Genomic DNA, 24542 nt, shown 5'->3' on the forward strand with positions numbered 1-24542 from the left:
GAAGAAAACCATTCATTAGGCTCAATGAACAGTTAACAGACAAAATGGCCCTGCCACTGCTGGATTTCCTTTGTTGTTGCCTTTTACCATTTTGTTTCATTTTTTTGATGTTGGTTTATATCCAGTTGCATATCAAACCAGCATCTCTTCTCCAAGCCATCTAGTTTGGTTCAACTGAATATCACTCAGAAAATGGGATGGAAAATTCAGTTTGTTGTGGTCAGTCCTGAGCTTCCCTCTTTCCCTTTGGAGACTGTGTTTAAAAAAAAAAATGACATTTTTATATAAAATTTACATGAGCAGATATTTCTGTGTAACCAGTTCGGCTACAAAATGCTCTCAATGAACTCAGAATTGGGTGGGGGGCTGTGAATAAAACATGTTTCCTTTCATCAAAAAAAACTCAGTTGTAAAACTATGAATTCTGCTCTGTGAGAGAAAGGTCGGGACTTGTCTTTATTCTAGTTCCCTGTCCCACCCAGAGAGTGACATTTCCTCATGTATCAGCTGTTATATTCTTTTCAGCCCAGTACTGCTGTGTTTTATCTTCCCTTCTCTGTCCCGGAGGCCCCGCTGCGATGGTCGCTGTCCGTGGTGCTGGAGTGGCGCGTGGTTTGCTGCATGGCGGTGTCTGGGTCGCTGACCGTGTGTGACTCACGTTCCGGTGCTGTTTTAACACTGTCTCTCTGTGACTGTTTGCGCTGCTAGCTGCTACACGGAAGCAACCATGCTGTTCTCAAGGCAGTCCACCCTTGATGATTTAGATGGACCAGAAACTGTTCCTAAAACAAGTGAGCGTGCTCGGCCCGGGCTCCGTAAAATGCTCAGCATGGATGTGTCCTCTTCGTCAGCTGAGAGCGCCAGCTTAGCCTCCAGGTGCTCACACGTGCATGCGTTGTCCGTAACCGTGTCACCTCCCCCCTGGGTCATTGCACAAATGAGTTCTTGTGACCTGTGTGTTTTTGTTAATTTTTATTTTAAGAATGTGCATGACTAACCAAAGCATAACCACTGCCCTTCCTGGGATACAACTGGTCGTTCCCAGGACAGCATTCTATTAAACTAACTGCTCTTTGGTTTTTGTCTGTTAGGAGTTTCTTAAAAATCCTACTATAAACATTGTCCTTCATTTTGTAAGTATTTCACACTTTTTATTTCCAAAGGAACAAGCATGTTTCCTCCTTGGTTGAGGGCTCAGGTAGGTGGTCCTCACAGGGAGCAATGGGTCAGGAAGGGCAGGAAATTTTTTCTCACGATTTCATCCAAAGATCCATGAAGTAGGGGAAAAAAAATCCCCAAATCCCATATGTAGTCACATTTGGTTGATACAGGATGAATCTGTCCACGTTTTATATGCATAATTAACATAAAAGTCAGGATATATTTTACCATTGGTTTTTTAAAAAGAATATTATTGTGCAGTAGAATATATCACCTTTGTAGACCTTAACTTGTTTGGTTTGGAAACGATTACTTTGGGCTTAAGTTTTCTCATTAAATCCTATGATAAAACAATAATCATTTAGAAATGAAATTACTTGCGTAAAAGCCAAAAGCTTTTTTGAATTGCCTTTGAAAAGTCAGCAGGAGCACAGAAGCACGAGCGGCACTGTGCTTATCCCGACACCAAACAACCTACCCAGATAACCCAATCCAAAACTAATGTCAGCGTTGGCAAATCAGGGGGGTGTTAAGTCCTTGTTGCCGGCAGCTCTGTATCTCAGTTCAGAGCTGCAGGAGGCTGGCGCCTGGTGTTTCTGGGAATGCCATGGCCATTTGAGATGTCTTCTGGCTGCCACATGCTATGCCATCCCACTCTGTTGATTCCTGAATGTACCAGGATTTGCTGAATCCCTTTGGGGCCAGACCTCATTTAAAACCACAGAGAGCGTGCCTGTGGTCGCTTACGGTCCCACTGGAAGTTAGACCTGGCGTGGGGCTGGCTCCAGGGGTCTGAAAACTCAATGGGGTGATCAGTCAGTTTCACGGCCATGTCTAATCAAGGTGAGTCTTAGCCAAAGGCTGGCTGTCTTGGTGTTCCGACAGCCTTCTAACTGATGTGCACGCTTAGAACCAAAGCCCTGGGGACGCTGAAGACCCCTGAGTTAGGATCAAGAGCTCATACGAATGTGGTTCTCAGTCTCAGGGCTCAGCCAGTCGCATTCATTCATTCATTCATATGTGTGCTCCAGTGTCCGTGACAAGGAGAATGCGCACAGCCTGCGCATTTGAGCATCTCTGTGTTTATGTCCCCAGCTGCGCACACGTGCCCTTCAGATAGCAGCACCTTCTCAGAGTCTAACAGATCATCGCTCTACACCCAGCAGGCTCTGCATCTCTAGATGACTTTGCCCCTTCCCCTTCAGGGCTGGGTGTGTCGAGGTAGACAGTATAGAAAGCACGCTTTGAATTTCACGGCTCTCTGCTGTATTTCATTTCCAGCTTTTCCCGCACGGACCTGGCAGGGAAAGTTAGAAGGACAGGAGGGATGCAAAAGAGAAGAAAAGGAAGCAAAAGTAGAGTGAAGATAATGGCAGAGGAGCTCATGAAAAAGGAAGCTGGAAGGGGAGCTGGTAGCGGAAAGTTGTTGGGAGGAGAGGGCAGCCCGAGCTGGGGACTCAGCCCTGGGGAGAGACCCTCAGGGCAGAGAGTGGTGGGTGGGGCTTCCACATGCCAGGTGGTGGGGAGCCAGGGACCGGGAGGTGGTGAGCATTCAGTCAGATGTAAGAGGCACCAGTGAGAAAAGGCAAAGGATGGAAACACAGGGAGAAGCAAGCATGCAGGAAGTGCGCCGTGTGTTATAAAGCATGCCATTGTCTTGCCAACGGTCCATCATTCCTGTCCTCCCCTTATGGATCTGGGTTCAACTGAGAGTAGAGTGTATCTTGGCTAAGACCTGCGGACCCAGCCAGCTGAGGCTTCTCGTTTCCGTGAGCACCTTTCTTTAAAATCCATACACTGGGAGGTGAGCTGTGCTCACTGTGTCTTGATTGGAAATAAACACCAGGCCCCGTGGCTGGGAAGCTTGATGGGATTGAAAACCTCTGCTCAGGAGGCTTTAGCGCCCTGGGAGCCGCAGCCCAGCCCACCATCTCTGCGGACCAGACAGATTATCCAGACGGAGCAAAGCCGATGGAACACGGGGGAGCGAGGGGGCGTTTCCCCCCACGTGCCTGGATGCGTGGCTGTGGGTGCCCTCGGGAGGGCGGGGAGTGGGATGCTGAGACCAGGCGGTGCCCGTCCCTGTGTCCCGACAGTGAGCCCACGCAGTGCACGATGCTGTACTCGCGCCAGGGGACCACAGAGACCATAGAGGAGGTGGAGGCCGAGCAGGATGAGGAGGTGCCTGAGGACACCCAGTCCCCGCAGGACCCCACGCAGGACGGCGAAGTGGAGGCCCCGCCGTCCTACAGCAAGGCCGTCAGCTTGGAGCGCCTGTCTTTTGACTCCCGGGACGACTCGGGGGGCCAGACCCACATGGCGGTCAGCCCCGACGACAGCCGCTCAGACCGCCTGGAGGCCAGCATTCTGCCACCCCTGACCCATGAGCTGACAGCCAGCGAGCTACTGCTGAACAAGTAAGAGCCTCGGCCACAGCGAAGGCCACAGCCGTGAGTGTCCCTTAGTGCCCGCTGGGCTGCTGGGCGCAGAGACCCACGTGCAGGACGTCCACTCGGATGCTTAGAGTCCACGTGCTGCTTTCAGTACTTCCTGCACCGCAAGTAGGAGCCAACTTGGTGCTTCTACCACTGAATCGTACAACCAGCAACGCGTCTGTAACAGACATGAGTGCTCACGTCTCTCTTTTATTTATTTATTTATTTATTTATTTTTGGCTGCATTGGGTCTTCATTGCTCCATGTGGGCTTTCTCTAGCTGCGGCGAGTGGGGGCCACTCTTCTTTGCGGTGCACGGGCTTCTCATTGTGGTGGCTTCTCTTGTTGCAGAGCACAGGCTCTAGGCACCTGGGCTTCAGTAGTTGTGGCTCACGAGCTTAGTTGCTCCGCGGCATGTGGGATCCTCCCGGACCAGGGCTCGAACCCGTGTCCCCTGCATTGGCAGGCGGATTCTTAACCACTGCGCCACCAGGGAAGCGTCTCATGTCTCTTTCTGTAGCACGATATGAGGTTGACGCCACAAGACACCTGGGGACCCGGGAAGCAGGGAGGGACACCAGGGTCGCACCAAGAGGAAATCAGTCATCTGCGGGAATTAAGACCCACGTAGTGTCACGCTGCTTATTCTAACAGGATGTTCCATGACGATGAGCTGGAAGAGTCAGAGAAGTTCTACGTTGGGCAGCCCCGCTTCCTGCTGCTGTTCTACGCCATGTACAACACGCTGGTGGCCCGCTCGGAGATGGTGTGCTACTTCGTCATCATCCTCAACCACATGGTCTCTGCCTCCGTGATCACACTCGTGCTGCCCATCCTGATCTTCCTCTGGGCCATGCTGTCCGTCCCCCGGCCCAGCAGACGCTTCTGGATGATGGCCATCGTCTACACAGAGGTAGGCCTCGGGCGGAACTGGCCTGCCCGTCACAGGGCGTCACTCTGGGTGGGCCTGCCCGGCTCCAGACAATTTCACATAAACAGTCAGTGAAACTGATGTTCTTAGTGGACACATGATTATAACCAACAGTTGCCTGGTGCCGGTAATTATATTTATCATTTCACACCTCACACCGCATAGGGGCTAACATCATTCCATCTAACAGATAAGGAAATAGCCTCAGTGAGGTTAAATAATTGCCCCGAAGTTACCCAACTAGCGAGTGGTGGGGGAGGCCTTTGAGGTCTGGTGTCTGCCCTGTGGTTTCAGCCACCAGGACGGTAAGTGAAAGGCAGACACAAGCGCGGCCCAGGGGCCGGTGCACAGTCAGTGATGGACATTGCATCAGACAGTACAGTGAGCACCTTGAACAGTTTGACGCAGCATGCGTTTCTCCCATTTTTAAACCTAAAGGCAATTTCCACACATCAAAACACAAAGTCACATACCCACCTCCTTAAAAGTCTGAATAACAGAAAAGGAGAATTGCCACCCTGTTTTCATCACCCGTGAGGGGACAAGAGGCACTCTGCCCAAATATATGAACCTGCCTTTCTGCCCTGCCCTGTTGTGTACGTAGCAGTTCACAAATTCCCATGGCAACCGTAAAACTGGGAGTAGAAGGGAGGCTCTTACGGACATTGCTCCTCGGGCCGTCACGGTTCTTTGTCATCTTAGATTTGTGAAGAAGCCCCATTTTCTTACCTGGCTCAGAAGGAAAGTTTTCACTAACAGTGGAGCTGTAACTGCTTCTTCAAGGATAGTACTCATCATGGTGTAGAGTTAGAGTCTAGAAATTTTATAGGTTTACAAGTAATTCAACAGCAAAATTAAAACAAAGTTATGTATTAAATCATCTCCAAAGTATTCATTTTAAAGTATTGCTATCATGCATCTTATTTCCATAATAAAAATAAAAGATGTGAAGCCAAATACATACCCATGACTTTAATTAGTCTGTCTAAATAATGGCTCTTAAATATTACTTCCATTGCATAACTTGGTGATCGGGGCATAAGTGACTCCCTGTTTGGGGCCTGGAGATTCTCCCCAGCGCCTCTGCAGGAGGAGCTTCTTACCTGACTTGAGGTAAGGGCAGGTTCTAGGAATGTGGAGAAGGGAGAAAGAGCCGCTGGTGCACAGCTTTCGTCTTGAAATGAGATCTTCCCGATTCAAAGTGGGGCTCTCCATTTTCTCTGTCACACTGAGGCGTTGTTGACGTTAATTCCCTCCACAACCCAGACTTTGGGCCACAGCTGGGGGCTATGCTGGGCAAGAGGAAACAACAGAAAGTTTTAAAAAAATGGTCGTTCCTGTTTCTCAGTGGTTGCAGGTTCCTGTAGCGAACTGATGAGTGTAAACGGAGAATTGCCTACAGTTCAAAACCACACGGCATGGGTGGGCACTGGTGCAGAGCGCGGCAGGCGTGTGGCCTCTTGTAGCCGGGGTGGGGGGACTTGTCAGCACAAGGGGGTACGTGGGAAGGAGAGAAGTTTGGCAAAGGACGAAAGCAAAGTGAGTCCAGTCCTTGCGAAGAAACGAAGGCGTAAGACAGCCCGGCGAGCGCAGGACGGACGGGCCGTGATGGGGCTGCAAGGAGGCTGGAGGGGCGGGCAGCAGAGGCGCCCAGGGATGCCTGTCCACGGGGTGTGAGCTCAGCACTCGGTCCCTTGGGTTGAAGGAGTTGAATGGGACATGACTCCGGCAAGTGTGTGTTTTAGCAAGTTTTCATAAAGTGGAGGCTTGGAAAACAGCCGGGGTGAGAAATATCACGGTCCGGACCAATGTCACCGCATGGGGGGCTGAGAGGAGGGGGCAGAGGAGCAGGTTCAGGAAGGGACACTGGGTGGGGTGCAAGGGGGGTGTGGCTGGACTCTGGCTTCTGTGTGGGTACCCAGCGCTGGGTGCAAGCACCAGGGTAAGGGACGCAGGGCTGCTCTTCACAGAGGCTCGACTTTGGGAAGAAGTGTGAGAGGAGGAGGGCTGAAGGGGGACTCTAGGTCAATGGAGGACTTGTAAAACTATTTTTATTGATGGATTATGTGTAATGAATTAACCCCTGATGACGCAGACGTTGGACGATGTTTCAGTGTCCATCTCTGCAAACATCTCCACGTTTGCACCGTGAGCTAGTTACCAGCACAATTGGCAAGATTTTGTTTCATTCACTTTTATTTCTTGAGCACTTCCAATGAGCAATAAAATGGTGAGAAGAGAGAGATGAGAATAAAGTAATATCGTGTACAGCGAGCCTGTGTGGTTTGCTCCTAAAGATTACAAATTAAAGCAATACCCTAAAGTATAAAGATAAAGATCTTCCTGTTCTTGTTGGTTCTAATTACCATAGTTAATAGCTGAATACTTGTGTAAATATCTAATTGAATCAGTAGAAATTAGCCAATTCCTCAACAGTAGCAGAAGTCATTTAAGCCGAGTCAGAAGTAACATAAGTGGCCCTGATGTATCCGTAGTCACAGGCCCTGGAGGTGGGCTTCCCTGGTGGCGCAGTGGTTGAGAGTCCGCCTGCCGTTGCAGGGGACACGGGTTCGTGCCCCGGTCCGGGAAGATCCCACATACCGCGGAGCGGCTGGGCCCGTGAGCCATGGCCGCTGAGCCTGTGCTCCGCAATGGGAGAGGCCACAGCAGTGAGAGGCCCACGTACCGCAAAAAAAAAGGCCCTGGAGGTGAGATTCTGCGCTTGTCCTAAAGTCAGAGTCTGAGAATGAGAATTTGTTATTCCACATGGTGTGTGCATTCCCAGCAACAAAACTGAGACTTTTTCCCCTTAATTTTTTTGTGTCACTGTTTCTCCTATAGAACTATTCTTAAAAGGACTCGTTTTTTAAAAATTTCTATCATCTGTGTGCAGGTGGCAATTGTGGTCAAGTATTTCTTCCAGTTTGGGTTCTTTCCCTGGAACAAGAATGTGGAATTGAACAAAGACAAGCCTTACCACCCACCCAATATCATCGGGGTGGAGAAGAAGGAGGGCTACGTTCTCTACGACCTCATCCAGCTGCTGGCCCTCTTCTTCCACCGGTCCATCCTGAAGGTACTGCCCGTTCACAGCCCCTGAAAGATTCCTGAGAACCCGAGCATTGCGATCGGCATGGGGCCGAGGGTCCGTGGGGTGGGGTCTGTGTGTGTGCTCTTTTTTTCCTTGTTAACAGACAGTTGTGTTCATTTCATTCATTTTCTCCAACACTGTGTGCTCAATAATGGAGTTTGTAATAAGGGGAAATTTTCCCGTCTCTACCCTGGGTTGAACACAGCCTAATTAACCCAACACCCGAACGGTGAGCAGTTCTTACCTCCTGATCCACGGCAGATCATCAGGGAGCCGCAGTTTGGGGTCTCCTCTGCATCCTGACCTCGGCCCACCCCCTTCTAGTAGCATTGCTTCTCTTGTAGTTTCTTGTCGTGAAACCACCGGCTTTAGTGAGAGACCGTCTACGTGATGGGCCCGGGAAGCCCAGGGCTGTGCTCCCAGAGAGCACAGGCTGAGAAAGCCATTCCCTCGTTGCTCTGGGAAGACCTGTCTACAGAGTGACCTTCTCGGGATCAGTAACTCCTGTCATCCCGCTGAGCGTCTGTGGGGCTTTTTCTTCTCACACACTGTGAATTATAAGCTAAACTTGTAATATGCCACTCAACTCTAAAAATTAGATATTGATGTGCCTGTGGTCACACTCTTACTTTCCTTCTCTTATTTTAACCTTGTCTCGTATAACGTATTTTAAATTCACTTTATCAAGTAGTATCTTTATTCGTTCCTTTTGAGAACAAGCTTGGCCTCAGTTAATGCATACACACACATACATGCACACGTACATGTAACAGTATGTTCAACTTCTGTCCTATTCAGTGGGCTGTTTCAAACAGGCTTTCATTGGTGTACCATGACCAAGACCTTTACTCTGCCTTTTGTCACCTTGCAAACTGCAAGTCCCTAACCCTTCACTTGGCGGGGGGTGGCTTACCTGAGTCGTTGGGGTGGGGTGAGTTTGCAAAGGTATTTATCCACAGGCACCCATTAGCCAAAATAAAATTTGCTTAATTTTTCCAGTTCTTCTGATGAATACGGTAATTACCTGAATGTAGCCAATTTACTAATTCTTGACGAACATATTAATAGATGTTTAACCTTATCTTTTTAGTTCTAGAAATTAAAGTTTTAAATTTCAGCATTTAGTATAATTTTGGCCGCTTCCAGTTTCTCTTGCAAATTCTGAATCCTTTTGCATGTCATTTTAAGAAAATTATAAAACTTTAGATATTTTTATTACTTTTTCATCAACATTCAGATGGTTTAACAGCTATGATTTTATATTTAAAGCACACAATAAATGAAATTTTGGTGTTTCATATTGGTACACTTACTCTGATTTCTTCTTTGAAAATGTCTTATATACAGTGAATATATTTGAGGTACTGTAATGCTGAAATTTTGGCTAATGGTATGAAAAATGCTTTTTGTAATGATAAATCCTTTCATAAAAAGACAAAACTATCCTACAGCTTTTGAAAAAATCATTTTTTTCAACCTTTTAACAATGCTGCTTTGAAATCCAAACAATTAAAAACTGCAAATTTCAAAAGTGGTTAAAATTATCCTATTTATATGAATCACTATAATTTTATAAACAATTGGAAGAATTAACAAACCTAAATAAATATGCTACTGAGAAAGCAGTGAAAGAATCCAAATATGTTAATAAAATGTTAACAAAAGACAAAGCCACTTTCAAAATGATTTGAAAGAAATCAGTATAAACTGAAAAATCCCATTACGAGCATCTAAAATGTCTGTTATAAGAATACATTCATTGAATGTGTTTAAGAAATAATATATCTGTACATAAATATTTAAGAATAATCTGTAAATTACGTGACTCTGTCTTTGGATGAATGGGTCGTTCTCCGAGTTGGTTTGGCAAATGGGCCTGGAGCTCTTATTCTCTACAGAGTCAGACGGAGGACTGGACGGGGTCCTGGGGATAAATGCTAGCCTGGCAGCCAGGGCGCTCAGGGGGCGGACAGCTCACTGGGCAGCTTCGTCCAAGGTCAACACCAGGGCCACTTGTGGTCCACGTAGCATCTCATTCCAGGAAAGTCCTGCTTCCTCAGCCTCTCTTCTGCAATCCTCCCTCCTGTCCTTACCGGCCCCCTTTATCCCACTTCCTTGAAGCAAAAACCAGGCTCTGCAGGACGCATCACAGACTCTCACACGTGGGCCAGCATTGTTGGAGTAGAGAATTTGCAGGTCTGTTCCTGGGTCAGCCGTGGTGATCCCAGGTGATCCCAGGATTCAGGTCTTGTGGTGCGGGCTGGGGGAGGAGCAGCACCGTAATTCCAGTACAGATATTAGGTGAGCACGGGGCGGGGATCAGTTCACCCATGGTCACTTCAGCTCGGTACTGCCGGTGCACGCTGTCAGCACAGCAGTGTGTGCTGGAAAGCACTTCCGCTCAGGGAACCAGCTGCGTTGATTCTGTTTGACTTCCACCCCATCATCTGTTTGCATCTCCACTGAAGAGCCAAATGCTATGGTCTATGCCCACCGCCTCCACTCTGCTGGGACCGTTGGAAAATTATAGATGATGCTCTTTTCTTAGAATCCTTTGCACTGCTTTGGGTTTCTAATCTTTTTTTAAATTTCAGTTTTATTGACGTATAATTGATGTATAATTGACAAAGTTTTATTGACGTATAATTGACAAATGAAATTGTAAGGTATTCAAGGTGTACATGTAGTGATTCGATAAACGTATACATGGAGCAAAGGCTCTCTCCCTCTGGTTAATTAGTGCATCCAACACCTCCTCACCTGCCTCTCTGTCTTTGTTTGGTGACAGCATTTAAGTTGCACTCTCCTAGCCAGTTTCCGCTGTACAACAGTGTTGTCAGCTACAGTCGCCCTGTTTTACGTTTATCCTGAGGGACGCTCTGGTGGCTGGGATGTCATAGGGCAGAATCCCAGCCCCCTCCCCGGAACGGCGAGCTGAGCTGTCCCTTCCTTGCCTTCTCAGTGCCACGGCCTGTGGGACGAAGATGACATCGCAGACAGTGGCTCTGACGAGGTGGGCTCAGACGACGCGCTGTCCCTCAGCCACGATAGGAGGGGTTCCTCCGACTCCCTGAAGTCCATCAACCTGGCCGCGTCCGTGGAGTCGGTGCACGTGACCTTCCCCGAGCAGCCGGCCGCCATCAGGAGGAAGCGCTCCAGCAGCGGCTCCCAGACGTCCCAGGACTCCAGCTTTTCCTCCAATAGGTCCAAGAGAGGTATCTGTCACACGGTGTCCCCAGGCTGAACCATTTCCCTGGTTCCAGTGGGTCCGGGGCAGGGGAGTTTGTTGGGTGCTGTCGAGGAGACAGATATTGTGATGTGAAAAGAATGTACTTTGCAACCAGACAGACGGAATTCCGAGTCCGGGCTGAGCTGTTTGTGTGGCCCGGGGCGATCACATCACTGTCCAGGGTGTCTGTCTGAGTCGTCCCCGGGACGAGGATTCCAGGTCGTGGAGAAAAGTGGCCAGCACGCCGCCTCGTACCTAGTGGGTGTTGGATACAGGGTAGTTATAAATCATATCCAGAGATTCTGCTGAGTATACATCACGATTTATTTTGAAAATACATTTTAATCAATGGGAACTTTTAGCCAAACCTTCTTAGTTATTTCCTAAGCTAGTTATTAATTTCTTACTCAACGGCCAGTAGTAGGAAAGTACATATGCGTTCCAGTTGCCCCTCTTGGGGTAAGTGGGCTTTTGTGTTGGTAGTGCTTCTGTCTGAAGCCTTCCAGACACTCTGTATTCATCAGCAGAAGACATTTTTCAGGCAAGCACTGGCAGGTCATCTCATATTTGTTTTACAGTTAGAGAAATTTGGACCTGAAAAAAGGCATGGGTCCTGGACCCAATCTAGAAAACCCGCAACAAAAACCTGGGACCCCACTGAGCACGATAAGAACTGTTCTCAGTCTACTTCCTCCTGGGACAGAGGTCCCACCGCGGCCGAGGAAAGAGCCAGCAGTGGGTGTGAAAACCCACGGATGCCTTTGGCTATGGAAGCAGAGTTGAGGCTGCAGATTCCAAGTTCTCCGCCTCTGTTCTTACGGGCATCTGTGTGTCTCACCTTCTAAACAGCTTCAGACCATCCTCTGTCCTGGGGGCGGCGGGGCTTCTGCAATATTTACGTCGACAAACCTGCAACTCACGGTGCATCTCGGTTTCTTTTTACTTTCAGGCAGCACAAGCACCCGAAACAGCAGCCAGAAAGGAAGCAGTGTTGTGAGCGGCAAGCAAAAAAGCAGACGGGAACTTTACGTGGAGAAGCTTCGAGAACACTTAATCAAAGCAAAAGCGTTTACCATAAAGAAGTGAGTGCGTGAGAACGCCTTGGGGCTGGGGAGCTGGTGTCACTTACTCCACATCAGCCAGAGGTGACGAGTGAAGTGACTTGTCCCACCACAAACATAATCTGCTTCAGGCAGAACGAAATAGCCCATCGTGATACTGCTTTTAAAAATCACTTTCCAATAAGGATGATTTATTTTTACATCCACTGCATTTCTAAACACACTTTTTCTATTTGAACACGGGCTCACCGTGTGTATTTCCAGGCATATGAAAGAGTCCAACCAGACAGAGAGGGAATGAAGTCAAAGCTGGAAGGTCCTTAGAGATACACTTACCCCATAGAGGGAAACCGAGGTGCACGCGGGAAGTGGTTGGTCTGTCACGCCGCCCAAGTTCACCAGCCGAGTTCACAGGCCCCTCCCCCAGGTGACAGGGATGCAGAGACAGGAGTGGAAACGGGGGAGGTGCAACAGGGCTGGCCCTGAGTCTGGGCTCTGAGACCGAGGGCGCTGCTCACCTGAACGTGGCCTTGATTGAAGGTGGAACCCAGAGCACAGTGAAGATAGGGGGACAGGGGCTGTGCAGACAAGCCAGGGCCAGGGCACAGGGCCATGAAGGATGGAGCGAGGTGAGCTCCAAAGCCCAGGGCGCTGCCCGGGACCCGGGGGACACATGGGGTCGGAAACGGGAGGAGCAGGGGCTGCGTGGCATTTCCTGGGTCTCAGGCAGGACCACAGGCCCCGTTTGCTCTCACCGCAGCCCGGGCCTCCCGCCTCATTAGTTATCACACCTTTTACAGAAGCGCAGAGGGCTGGGTAGCAGGATCAGGGCCTCACAGGTGGAGAGTAATCGAATCAGGGGATAAACCGGCCCCTCATTTCCGGGGCTACCGCTCCATTATGCTTCAAGGAGAGAAGAGGTCTGTGGTCCCGTCAGCCATGAACTAGTGCACAGTCTCTGTTGGGGCAGGAGCCCCCCTTCCCCCAGCAGACTGTCCTGAGGTCGGGGGCAGGGGCTGAGAGCTGGTGGGAGGAGGGAAGCAGAGGATGGAATGCTCTGATCACTGTATCCAGCGGCTCCTGCATCCCCCTCTCCGGGTGTCTGTCTGGCAGGACCCTGCAGCTCTACGTGCCCATCAGACAGTTCTTCTACGACCTCATCCACCCCGACTACAGCGCCGTGACCGACGTGTACGTGCTCATGTTCCTGGCAGACACCGTCGACTTCGTCATCATCGTCTTCGGCTTCTGGGCCTTTGGGGTAGGTCGGGGACCAAGGCCACTGCACACCAGGGACTAGCGCTGCTGTCCTGTGGGTGCCACCGGGCCTGAACCTGTGGTCTCCCCCCCAGAAACATTCAGCCGCGGCCGACATCACCTCCTCGCTGTCGGAGGACCAGGTCCCGGGGCCCTTCTTGGTGATGGTCCTCATTCAGTTCGGCACCATGGTGGTGGACCGGGCACTGTACCTCAGGAAGACGGTGCTGGGGAAGGTCATCTTCCAGGTCATCCTGGTGTTCGGGATTCACTTCTGGATGTTCTTCATCTTGCCTGGTGTGACCGAGAGGTAAGGCCTTCGGAAGCTAGAGCCGTGCGGGCCGCTTTCACGCAGACATTTGCATAAGGATCAGCCCGTAGGAGAAGGGAAAGTTAGGGAGTTTAATCAATGCTAAACTCAGTGTGAAGCCAAGGTGTGAGCTGATTCCTCAGAAACGTTATCACTGCATTTTATACGCATTCTCAGACCTAGTGCTCTCAGATAGGGAGGGGACGGGCTGAGCGGTCAGCGCACACCTGGGGTCCTCGTGCTGTGACCTGAGCAGTTAGAGAGACGGACTGGAGTGCGGTGTGAAGAGCGTAAGGGGATGAGAGGACGCAAAAGTGGGTCCTTCTGAGGGGTAAACACAGCAGCCCCCGTGCCGCTGCTGCTGCAGTTAATACAGCTGTTGCTGTGAAGGTGCCTTGGAGGCCGAGGACTTGGGTAGGGAAGGGCTGGCGCTGTCCCAGGAGGGGGCTGGAGGCCATCTGTCCCTTGAGCCCCCAGCTCTGGCCATGCTGACCCTCGTCGGTGCCTCCTGACAGCCTCTCCCCTCCCCTGGCAGGGCTCCCCTCCCCAAGGTCAGATCTCAGACCAGAGGGCACGCCTCCACCCAGAACAGTGCTGGGGCCAAGTTGGTGCTTCACGCATGAGCAGATGAATGAGTCAGTCCAGGAAAGAAAAACCAGGGAGACCCCTATCAACAGGAAATGCAGGCAGACCTTGGGGATACGGCGGGTTCGGTTCTGACCACCACCACAAATCGGGTGGCAGGAACTTTCTGGTTTCCCGGTGCCTATAAAAGTTACGTTTACACCAAACTGTAGTCTATTAAGTGTGCAATAGCATTATGTATTAACAACACAATGTTTATACCTTAATCTAAAAATACTTTATTGCTAAAAAATGCTACCCATCACCTGGGCGTTCAGTGAGTTATAGTAGTAACATCAAAGATCACTGACCACAGGTCACCACAACAAATACAATCGTAATGAAAAAGCCTGAACTATTGCAAGAATTACCCAATTGTGACACAGAGACACGAAGGGAGCAAATGCTGTTGGAAAAATGGTGCTGACAGACTTGCTGGATGCAGGGTGGCCACAAACTTTCCATTTGTAAAAATCACAGTATCTGTGAAGCACAGTAAAAGGAGGTGTGCCTGGTATCGGCTCTGGTAGACGATGAAAGCAAAGGGTCTGCAGAAGGGGAGCAGGGAACTGTCCATATAACATGAGAGGAGTGACCTTTTTAAGAACATGTCATGAAAAGTTCTTCATGTGTACCATCAGTTTGATCTCTTTATCAGACCTCATGAGTCATTCACAGCCAAGCCTTAGGAATAACCTGTCCGTCAAGCTGGTGAGCACCGTTTCTGGAGTAGCAAGTAATGCAAATGGATTTTCCTAATGTTGTTCAGAAACCGACTCAAATGTAATTCTCCACGAGGAAACCAAGTCTCTTCTACCAGTGGCTAGACTGACGTCTGCCCCCACCTGAACGTTCAGGCTGACTTTTTGACCTCAGTCTAGGGAATCATTGCTTTGTGATAATAAATGGTGGCAATGAAAATATTTTAAAAGGAAAATTGGAATTAGGATAATCTTTCCTGAGTCTAAAGTAGAACTAACTATATAAAGGGTTGTTACTCAGAAGACACCCAGTAGCTCCGTAAGCCTTCCATTCCACGCCGCAAACTAGGGGAGGAAAGGTAGCTCACATGATAAAGATAATTCAGAATAGGGCAAGCCGTTTGTAAAAATACTAGAATTTGGTCATAAGAACATTGTGAATCTTATTTTTTTTTGAAGAGTTGTTTTTTTTTTTTAATTTATTTTTGGCTGCGTTGGGTCTTCGTTGCTGTGCGCAGGCCTTTTCTAGTTGCAGCGAGCGGGGGGCGACTCCTCGTTGCGGTGCGCGGGCTTCTCATTGCGGTGGCTTCTCTTGTTGTGGATCATGGGCTCTAGGTGCGTGGGCTTCCGTAGTTGTGGCACGTGGGCTCTGTAGTTGTGGCACACGGGATTAGTTGCTCTGTGGCTTGTGGGATCTTCCCAGACCAGGGCTAGAACCCGTGTCCCCAGCATTGGCAGGCGGATTCTTAACCACTATGCCACCAGGGAACTCCCTTATTTGTTAGTCTTTAAAATAGAATAAGTACAATTTTCTCTGTAAATATTTAATTATAGCTATCTCTCAAAGCAGAGAAATAGGCCAAATTTAACACCCAGGATAGCTGGATGGTGAATTTTGGTAATTTGTCTGATACTTAAAAGCATCAAGGAGGCATGCTTCAGCAGCTCTCATTGAAATTCTTAATTTCAGAGAAGAAAAGACCTTAAAAAGCTTTCTAGACCTACTGTCTAATTTTCCAGATGAAGACAGGTGAGCCCATATGGAAGTGTGACCTCCCCAGAGTCACTCAGCCAATTACTGGAGGGACCAACCCCCAACCCCAGGGCTCTTGGCCCTACTGTGTGCTGCAGCTACTGTATACTGCACCTACCGTATACTGCACCTACTGTATATTGCACTCCTGCCTCCACGGGAAGCATCCCGTACTTGCTTCCAGGAAGATTTTTTTTTTAAGGTAACACAACCTATTATTTCACTCTGCAGTGTGAAAAGGATTTGATTATTCCAGCCAGTCCCAAGAGAGAGTTCCAGAGCCCTTGAGCCTAAATCTTTGCCATGTCCTGACAGGGGGTCCAGCAGAGACCAGAGCTCCCAGAAATACTGCAACAGTGAAGCCACTGAGAGTCCTTTTAGCATTTTAGTCCTTTTAGGTCAAATCGGCCAATGGTTTGGTTATTCCTGCTTGTGTTGGTGTCCTGTTGCTGCCGTAACAAATCACTACAAAGTTAGGGTTTAAAGCAATGCAGGTGTGTCGTCTTGCAGTTCTGCAGGTCAGGGGGCAGACCCAGGTCTCACTGGACTGATTCATGTGTGTGGGCAGGGCTGTGGTTCTTTCTGGGGGCTCCAGGGGAGCATCCCCCTCCCGCCCTCTTCCAGCTTCTAGAGATGCCCATGCTCTGCACCTCTCCTCCTCCTTCAAACCCAGCATCTGTTCCCCTGCCGCGTCTCCCTCCACCCATGGCTGAGCAAGGCTCTCTCCCACTAAGGACTCACTGACTGAGGCCACCTGGACAGCCCCGGTTGCTCCCCCTCTCCAGGTCCCCGACCTTAGCACGTCTGTCAAGTCCTCTTTGCCATGGGAGGTCACACGTTCCCAGGTTCTGGGGACTAGGACGTGCACGTCTTTGGGTGGGGGCTGGGGGCATTCTTCTGGCGACCACGCTGTCCTGCCAGGCTTTTGAGGAGGTCAACAGCCTAGCGACAACGCCTGCCAACCAAACACGGCTGAAACATCTGCTCTAAGGACCGAATGAATGAGAGCTTCTCTGGGGTGTCTTACAAATCGTGCATATTCAGTTCAAGTTCACGTTTATCGAGCACCTCTTAGGTCCAGGGCAGCAGACCAGGAGAAAAGGGCTGTGACACCCACGTGAATAAAGCCAGGACCTGTCGGCCTTTCACGGCCTTTCACACACGGGGCTCCCAGGCTCCCGACACTGTGAGAGTCACCAAACTATGGCCACACAAGTCCTCTGTTCTCCTGGGATCTCACCTTTGGGTCTCACCTAATGGCCATCCCTAGTGCGACAGACTAATCTGTCTTTGGTTTTGGATCTTTAATTCAAGATATATTAGGATTGGTGAGCCTCCGGCATCACTGCCGGCATGTCAGTGACAACATAATTTCTTGACATTTCAAACTGTGCTGCTACTTTTTTTTTTTTTTTTTTTTTGTGGTACGCGGGCCTCTCACTGCTGTGGCCTCTCCCGTTGCGGAGCACAGGCTCCGGACGTGCAGGCTCAGCGGCCATGGCTCACGGGCCCAGCCACTCCGCGGCATGTGGGATCTTCCCGGACCTGGGCACGAACCGTGTCCCCTGCATCGGCAGGCGGACTCTCAACCACTGCGCCACCAGGGAAGCCCTGCTGCTACTCTTTAACCTCCAAAATTCATTTTTCTTCCTTCAGATTTACTGAAAATTTCATTCATTGTTTAAAGAGAAACCATTGATTAATAGTCATATGGTCTAAATCCTTTCCAGACAAGGAAAGCATAAGGGGAGAAATAGATTAGGAGTCTTTTAAGCCCTACAGAAGAAAATTAGGGCTACCGGTCATAACATTGAGGACAAGGAAGCTCGGATATCTTGAATAATTTATCTGATAAATGGCTTTTTCTGTGTGTATCACACCATATAGCCCGCAAATATCCAAGGGTTCCCTACAGTCTACACAGCTCTGCACGGTAGGTGCCGAGGGAGACGGGGAGGGCGTGACTCCAGCCTCCGGGAATAAACCATGCAGAGATGCCACAGACAAACGCTTCCCAGTACAGGACAACCTCAGTGTCCCTAATTACAGTTAACGTGATTGCTTCAGGATCTGTAGGTTAACTAGTACTCATTCCAAGTTGACCCACTTTAACATCATAGAAAGGGAATTTTTTTTAGTAGGTAAAACAGGGGTTGGACTTTTTATAAAGAATAGAAGGCAACACAGTTTTAAGTCTTTGATTATAATTTTGATAAATATAGAAGAATTCTTTCCCATGTAGTTTTTATATCAAGTATCTGTAAAATCAAAGGGCATTTTCCTGGAGAGATTAAAATAAATGTGATTTCCTAGAGTTCTACCAATATGGACGGTTCCTAGAAAGATGAGGAACTGGATAGTTGATGGGGGCTCTCCGTAAAGTATCTGATATCTTACTGGTAACTTGTCAAGCGCCCACCATGGTCAAATGCAGTTAAAGTAATTCATTAGGTCCTGAAATACCAAGGCTGGGTTTCTCCACAGCAGAGACACTCAAAAGCAACATTTCTGAGATCTTTAGCTGCCGACATCCACGTGGAGGCCTCTAGGCCCCCAGACACATAGGCCCACATGCTCCTGGCTTGTTCTTAGATCTTGTCAACTAAAGAATAGCTGTTCTCAATGAAAAAATAGTACATGTTTTCTTCTGATAACAAAATTGAAAATTAATAAGACAAATCCAGGATACATACAAAGAGTAATACACTGCTTTGTCTAAAAAACTTAAAGTATCGCTCTTAATTTTAAACACAGGGAAGATTATACTTAAGTCTTACTGAGTTGAAAGTCGGATTCATTTTTAAAAATTTGTACTAATCATGTTTAAGACTCACAGGATGCCGCATTTATCCAAAGGTAAAAATGATCCTATAGGTCATCATTCTTTGAAAATGTGTTCTAATTTTTTTTCCAGTGTGAAATTTAGTTCCACTAAATTTTCACTCAGACTTACGCTAGCATTCATGAACTGTTCAACACTATGGGCCTCTTCATTAACTGTCCACCAGGAGAAGGAACTACCATCTCTAGCTCTGAGGATGTCATTAGAAAAAGGCAAGTTAGTAGATCAGAGAGTCATGGATTTTTAGAGCGAGGGAAACGTTTCATAGAGACATTGATGTTTAGAAAAATGATGGCTTGAGGAACAAACTCCATAGCAAACAGAACTGGAACCAAAATCCAGGTGTCAAAAATGTATTAATCCCTGACCTGTCTTATGTACGTATAGCAAAAGAAAAAAAAATGGGGGTTCATTTCTCAGAATTCTTTCTCCTACATCTTCCAAATTATGCATCTTGTCAAGTAAAAACCACATTTTGGTTTTTTCTTTGTTGAGCTTCAATCTGGACCATGATAGAGGCACCATCAAAGTCCTGAGAAAATGTTTACTAGTAAATCCACTTAACAGTCATTTATTTTAATTATGGCTGAAACAACTGAATCATGCTCTAATAAATTGGGGGCACATTCAGAGCAATTTTTTTTAATCATTAGATTTTCTGACCCCACCTCTTGCCTTTTGAAGAGATCCACTATGTAGAGAGAATTTACTGAATTGTCTTTAAGTGCCAGATGGGCAATTAGGCTTTTTTAAATTTATGCTAAACTGGTGTCCTTTTGTTCCAGAAGAGTATTCCATCTTCCACTTTTCTGTGTTTTCACGTCTCAGGAAATTCAGCCAGAACCTGGTCGCCCAGCTTTGGTACTTCGTGAAATGCGTGTATTTCGGGTTGTCCGCCTACCAGATCCGCTGCGGCTACCCAACGCGGGTCCTCGGAAACTTCCTCACCAAGAGCTACAACTACGTCAATCTCTTCTTGTTTCAAGGGTGAGACGCTCTGTGCTGTCACAGCCACTCACAGAGCGGGGCTGGCCGCGGGACGGCATTGTGTCCCCTCCCTGGGAGGGAGTGGAGAAGAAGCTGGTGACCTCAGCATGTGGGTCCCTGCAGGGCTCCTACAGTGTTTGACAGGAGAGCATGTGTGGCCCTTGAAACGCCTTTTTGTGTGTGATTCCACCCACCTGGCCAGGATGCTGCTCTAAAGTCAGTCGCGTGGGTTCGTTTTCTATTTCTGTATCGTGTATAATTACACTGATAATATTTCAGGATGAAAAATTGGGGTCCATGATCCTAAGTATTAATATATTCTGGGCACAGTGCAACAGAATATTTGGAATCTGGAGTGTTCCAAAACGCCTCTGGAATTTTGCTTGTGCAACAAGCCATCCATGGGAGGGGCATTGATTCCACTAATGTCGCCTAATGTCAACCTGAATGCCACGCGACTTGCCTGTTCCTGGTAGGAAGTTATTACCACTCACACGGACATGTTCGTTCTTCTGTGTGAGGGTTTCAGTGTGAGCATCCCCTCCCGGTTCCCATGGAGATTATACCACAGGGTGAAGGGTCAGGCTGCTGGGGCACTGCTGGCCCCTGGAGCATTGCTGGCCCCTGGAGCACCAGACGTGGGGACTGGGGACTCAGTCATGGAGGAGTGTTGAGTGTGCTCGGGTGTTGAGAACCACCACGCATGTCAGAGTTTCACTGCATGCTGCCCCGTGTGGGGAGGGGGCCTGACACGTCTTCAAGGGGGTGGAATAGCACTCCCTTCAAAGCTGAGGAGCTCAGGGGAGAAATCCGGGTGGCAACCCAAGCTGCTGGGAGGGTCTGGGATGAGCCCCAGCCTGGAAGGAGCTCTGTGTCGGTCAAGAAACAAGGACCAAACCCAGACCCCAGAGGAGCCCAGGCCATCCCACTTCCAGCTGAAATACAAGGGACTGAGCCAGGGTCTCGATAGCCTCAGTCACCTAGTAGGTCCCCCAGCCGTGGGCCCTGCTGTGCCCCTGATGACGTGGCCACGCCTGATGACTTTTCTCACCTCTCCTCATCTTTCCCCGACCAAGAGTATAACCTTCCCTAGCTCATTCGACAGCAAAGCCCCCATAATTCAATAATCCTACGACCAGCAGATTCTCATAGCAGAAGCAAATGTTTAAAATGAACTTATTTACAAAACAGAAACAGACTCACAGACTTAAAGAATGAACTTATGGTTACCAGTGGGGAAAGGATAGTTAGGGAGTTTGGGATTGAAATGTACACACTGCTATATTTAAAATGGATAACAAACAAGAACCTACTGTATAGCACAGGGAACTCTGCTCAATATTCTTTAACAACCTAAATGGGAAAGGCATTTGAAAAAGAATATATACATGTATATGTATAACTGAATCACTTTGCTGTACACCTGAAACTAACACAACATTGTAAATCAGCTATACTCCAATATAAAATAAAATTTAAAAAACAAAAAATGTTGAGTGAAAGAAGGGCACCAAAATAAGAAGAAAAAAAATGAGAAAAGAAAAAAAACAAAATCAGCAACTTGAAAAAATAAAAAAGTAAAATTGTGTTTGCAGATGATATGACCTTTTTAAAAATTTTTTTTTAACTGAGGTATCGTTGATTTACAATGTCGTGTTACTTTCTGCTGTACAGCAAAGTGATTCTGGTATACACACACACACACACACACACACACATACACACATAACCTTATAGGTTATTACAAAATACTGAGTATGGTTCCCTGTGCTATACAGTAGGTCCTTGTTGGTTAGCTATTTTATATATAGTAGTGCGTAGATGTTAATTCCAACCTCCTAATTTATCCCTCCCCCCATATGATCTTTATATAGAGAAAATCCTAAAGACTCACTCAAAACCTGTTGGAACTAATCAACATTTTCATTCAGTGAAGTTGCAGGATATAAAATCAACATATAGAAATCAGTTGTATGTTAAATTTAGCCAAAGATAAATGTAGCCAAAGAAGTGAAAGATTTGTACAATGAAAACCATGACTTTAATGAAAGAAACTGAAGACCCTTCAAACTTATTTGAAAAGGGAATTCCAGTTTGTTAAGACCATTAGCAAAAAAAAAAAAAAAGAAAAAAATTAATCTTAAGAATGAAAAAGACCTTTTTCAAAAAGGTATTTTTGTCAAAAGACAAAAATCCTTTATTGGACTTACAATGAAAAGCAGTTGTATTCCAAGTTGGATTTGACCATAATGGTCACCTTGAGAATTTTTTCTAAGTTGTAAGGGCTGAAACAATCAGGACCTCCATGAGCCCTCGGGGTTGGCCAGGTGATGGGGGCCCATCCCACAACTGTCCCTGTAACAAGACATGGTTCCTGCTAGGTTCCGCCTCGTCCCTTTTCTGACGGAGCTGAGGGCCGTGATGGACTGGGTGTGGACAGACACGACCCTGAGCCTGTCCAGCTGGATCTGTGTGGAGGACATCTATGCTCACATATTCATCCTCAAGTGTTGGCGGGAGTCGGAAAAAGTAAGCCAATAATGATGCCTTAGCCCTATTTGTTTCTCTTAGATACAGGCTGTTATTAATAGGAACTTATGCAAATTTTCCGGCCAAATAAATGAAGCAGAAACTACTAGGACCTATAAATGCCCCATTGATTTCACCCCACGCGAGTTAGGAATCTTGGACCTGCTGTTGCCTTAGTGAGAATAGCATCCAGATTTGTTCTTCTTCTGGCAGCTGTATATTGTGGTTAAGAAGAAGGTGTATTGCTGTACAACCCAATAATTCTGAAGTGGCTCATTTGAGAGCAAGAGGGAATGAGATGTGCTGGAGAAAAGTGGGGTCAGGTGGCTGGGACTCAGGGTCAGCCTCTGATTACTCTTTGATGAGGGACAGACAATGTAACATCCTGTGCAAAGGAAATTGAAGTGCAAATATTTGCATATTCTGCTAGGTTGGATATTAAGGTTGACATATGGATAGAATTACTGTTATTTAAGGGATGTAGTCCAGCCTCCTGAGTAGCCCTGAAGGGAAACAGGTCCTGGAGAAGCAGCAGCTAAGCAAGGAACAGGCCTGTAGACCGAGCGGTTTCCACAACACGTGGCAAAGCTGGGCCCTCCACCGCCCGCAGCCTGAGCTTGGGGCTGGGGAGCCCTTGATGCAACAAACAGAGGTGATTCCAGCTTGGACAGCGTGGTCCTGACAACGTGTGTCATGAATGAAGTTAAAATGTTTTCCGCCCACCATGCTGGGGAGGAGCCCGTTGAAAGGCACAGGTTTTGAATATTCAGGAATTTAAAATATCCTTATCTCGCCTGATCCCTTAAAACCAGAGGTTTATTCAGCAGAGGCTTTGGTCCCTTGGTCCATAGGTCAGCCCCCAGCAAACCCACACAGCCCTGTTAAGGAGAAAGCCGCTCAGGCCGTGACGGACCCTGTGTTCCGTGTAGCGGGATCCTCGCAGCCCTGCATCACTGCCTGCCTTGTTCCCGGGTTGGGACAGAGTGGATTCAGAGCAGATTCAGGGCGGACCCCGTGGTTAGAGCGCCCGCCCTTCCCCCACCCGCTTCTCCCCGGGGACCCCGCCTGAGCGCGTGGCCCTTCTGTTGCAGAGGTACCCGCAGCCCCGGGGGCAGAAGAAGAAGAAGGTGGTCAAGTACGGGATGGGGGGGATGATCATCGTCCTGCTCATCTGTATTGTCTGGTTCCCTCTGCTCTTCATGTCTCTGGTCAAATCTGTCGCCGGGGTCATCAACCAGCCCCTGGACGTCTCGGTCACAATTACCCTGGGCGGGTACCAGGTAACCGCGCCTCCCTCCGGGGTCTCCCCCCTCCCCCGGCCCCTGCCAGTGCCTTGCCCAGCCGTGCTTTTCCCCGATAACCACCCAGAGGACTTACTTAGGTTTTGCGGACATATTTTCTGTCTGAATTTTGACTGTTCTGCAAATATGTGATATGTGAGCTAAGGTGCAGAAGACAGTGAAGGGAGAGTTCTGTTCTAGTTGTGGGTGATACACGACCTAATATTTTTCTTAGAACCCAGGATGCAGAGAAGTGCTTTGGAATAGTAACCATCCTGTGTGTCTTTGTTTTCCAGCCTATTTTCACAATGAGTGCCCAGCAAAGCCAGCTGAAAGTTATGGACCAGCCAAAGTTTAATAAATTTATTAAAGCTTTTTCTAAGGACACTGTAAGTAAATGCATGGAGTCGGTCTCGATGAACACCTGTCATATCGACCAGCTGACTGTTGTCACCTTATTTATTCACCACTTTACCATGGCCTGAGCCGGGGGGCAGGACTTTCTGGGGGTTATTAGTCACACACAGCAGGTTCCTGGCCACTGGCCGCTTTGATCATCTAAGATGTTATGTCTATATTATCAGACGTGTGATAATAAACATATTTCTAATTCAGAGTATTTTCATGATAAGCACAACAGGTGTTGATCCTTTATAAATTTTTTAAATTGTGGTAGATATTGATCCCTTTAACTGGTAGGGAATCTATCCTAAGGAAATCATTCAAAATATGGAAAAGCTCCAAGAGGTGCCTGTTTGTGGTGGCACGCTCCGCCTTAGTAAGAACTAGAGGCAATTTGGGATTCAACAAGTAGGGAATGAGTGAATCAATTACAGCAGATTTTTCAGGCAACTTCCTTTGTAATAAGATAATCATTACAAAGATGATTTCATGGCACGAAAATTTCTCAAAATGAAACATAACTTTAAAAAGACATTATTATTTTTAAATGATTTAAAAAATGAAGATATGCATCCTCTACTGTATAAAACAGGGATGATGTTCTGGTGACAGAGCTGTGGTAGACATCGTCCTTCTCTCTACATTCCATGCTTTCAATAAGATGGTAGC

General features: G+C 47.9%; 1 protein-coding gene across 1 annotated transcript in view; it reads left to right on the forward strand.

The window, feature by feature from the left end:
- The window catches only part of LOC113610435 (piezo-type mechanosensitive ion channel component 2), a 100761-nt gene that overhangs the window by 69958 nt on the left and 6261 nt on the right, over positions 1-24542 (forward strand). The window contains exons 25-35 of the mRNA XM_027088579.1: positions 3258-3578; positions 4251-4509; positions 7421-7603; positions 10581-10833; positions 11797-11929; positions 13022-13169; positions 13261-13475; positions 19504-19662; positions 22044-22191; positions 23283-23471; positions 23768-23860. Coding sequence (XP_026944380.1) covers positions 3258-3578; positions 4251-4509; positions 7421-7603; positions 10581-10833; positions 11797-11929; positions 13022-13169; positions 13261-13475; positions 19504-19662; positions 22044-22191; positions 23283-23471; positions 23768-23860 — 2101 coding nt within the window. The remainder of the gene's footprint in view (positions 1-3257; positions 3579-4250; positions 4510-7420; positions 7604-10580; positions 10834-11796; positions 11930-13021; positions 13170-13260; positions 13476-19503; positions 19663-22043; positions 22192-23282; positions 23472-23767; positions 23861-24542) is intronic.

The sequence above is a fragment of the Aethalodelphis obliquidens genome, unplaced genomic scaffold (genome assembly GCF_003676395.1).
Source record: "Aethalodelphis obliquidens isolate GAN/ISIS:26980383/991018 unplaced genomic scaffold, ASM367639v1 scaffold63, whole genome shotgun sequence".
In the NCBI taxonomy this organism is placed as follows: domain Eukaryota; kingdom Metazoa; phylum Chordata; class Mammalia; order Artiodactyla; family Delphinidae; genus Aethalodelphis; species Aethalodelphis obliquidens.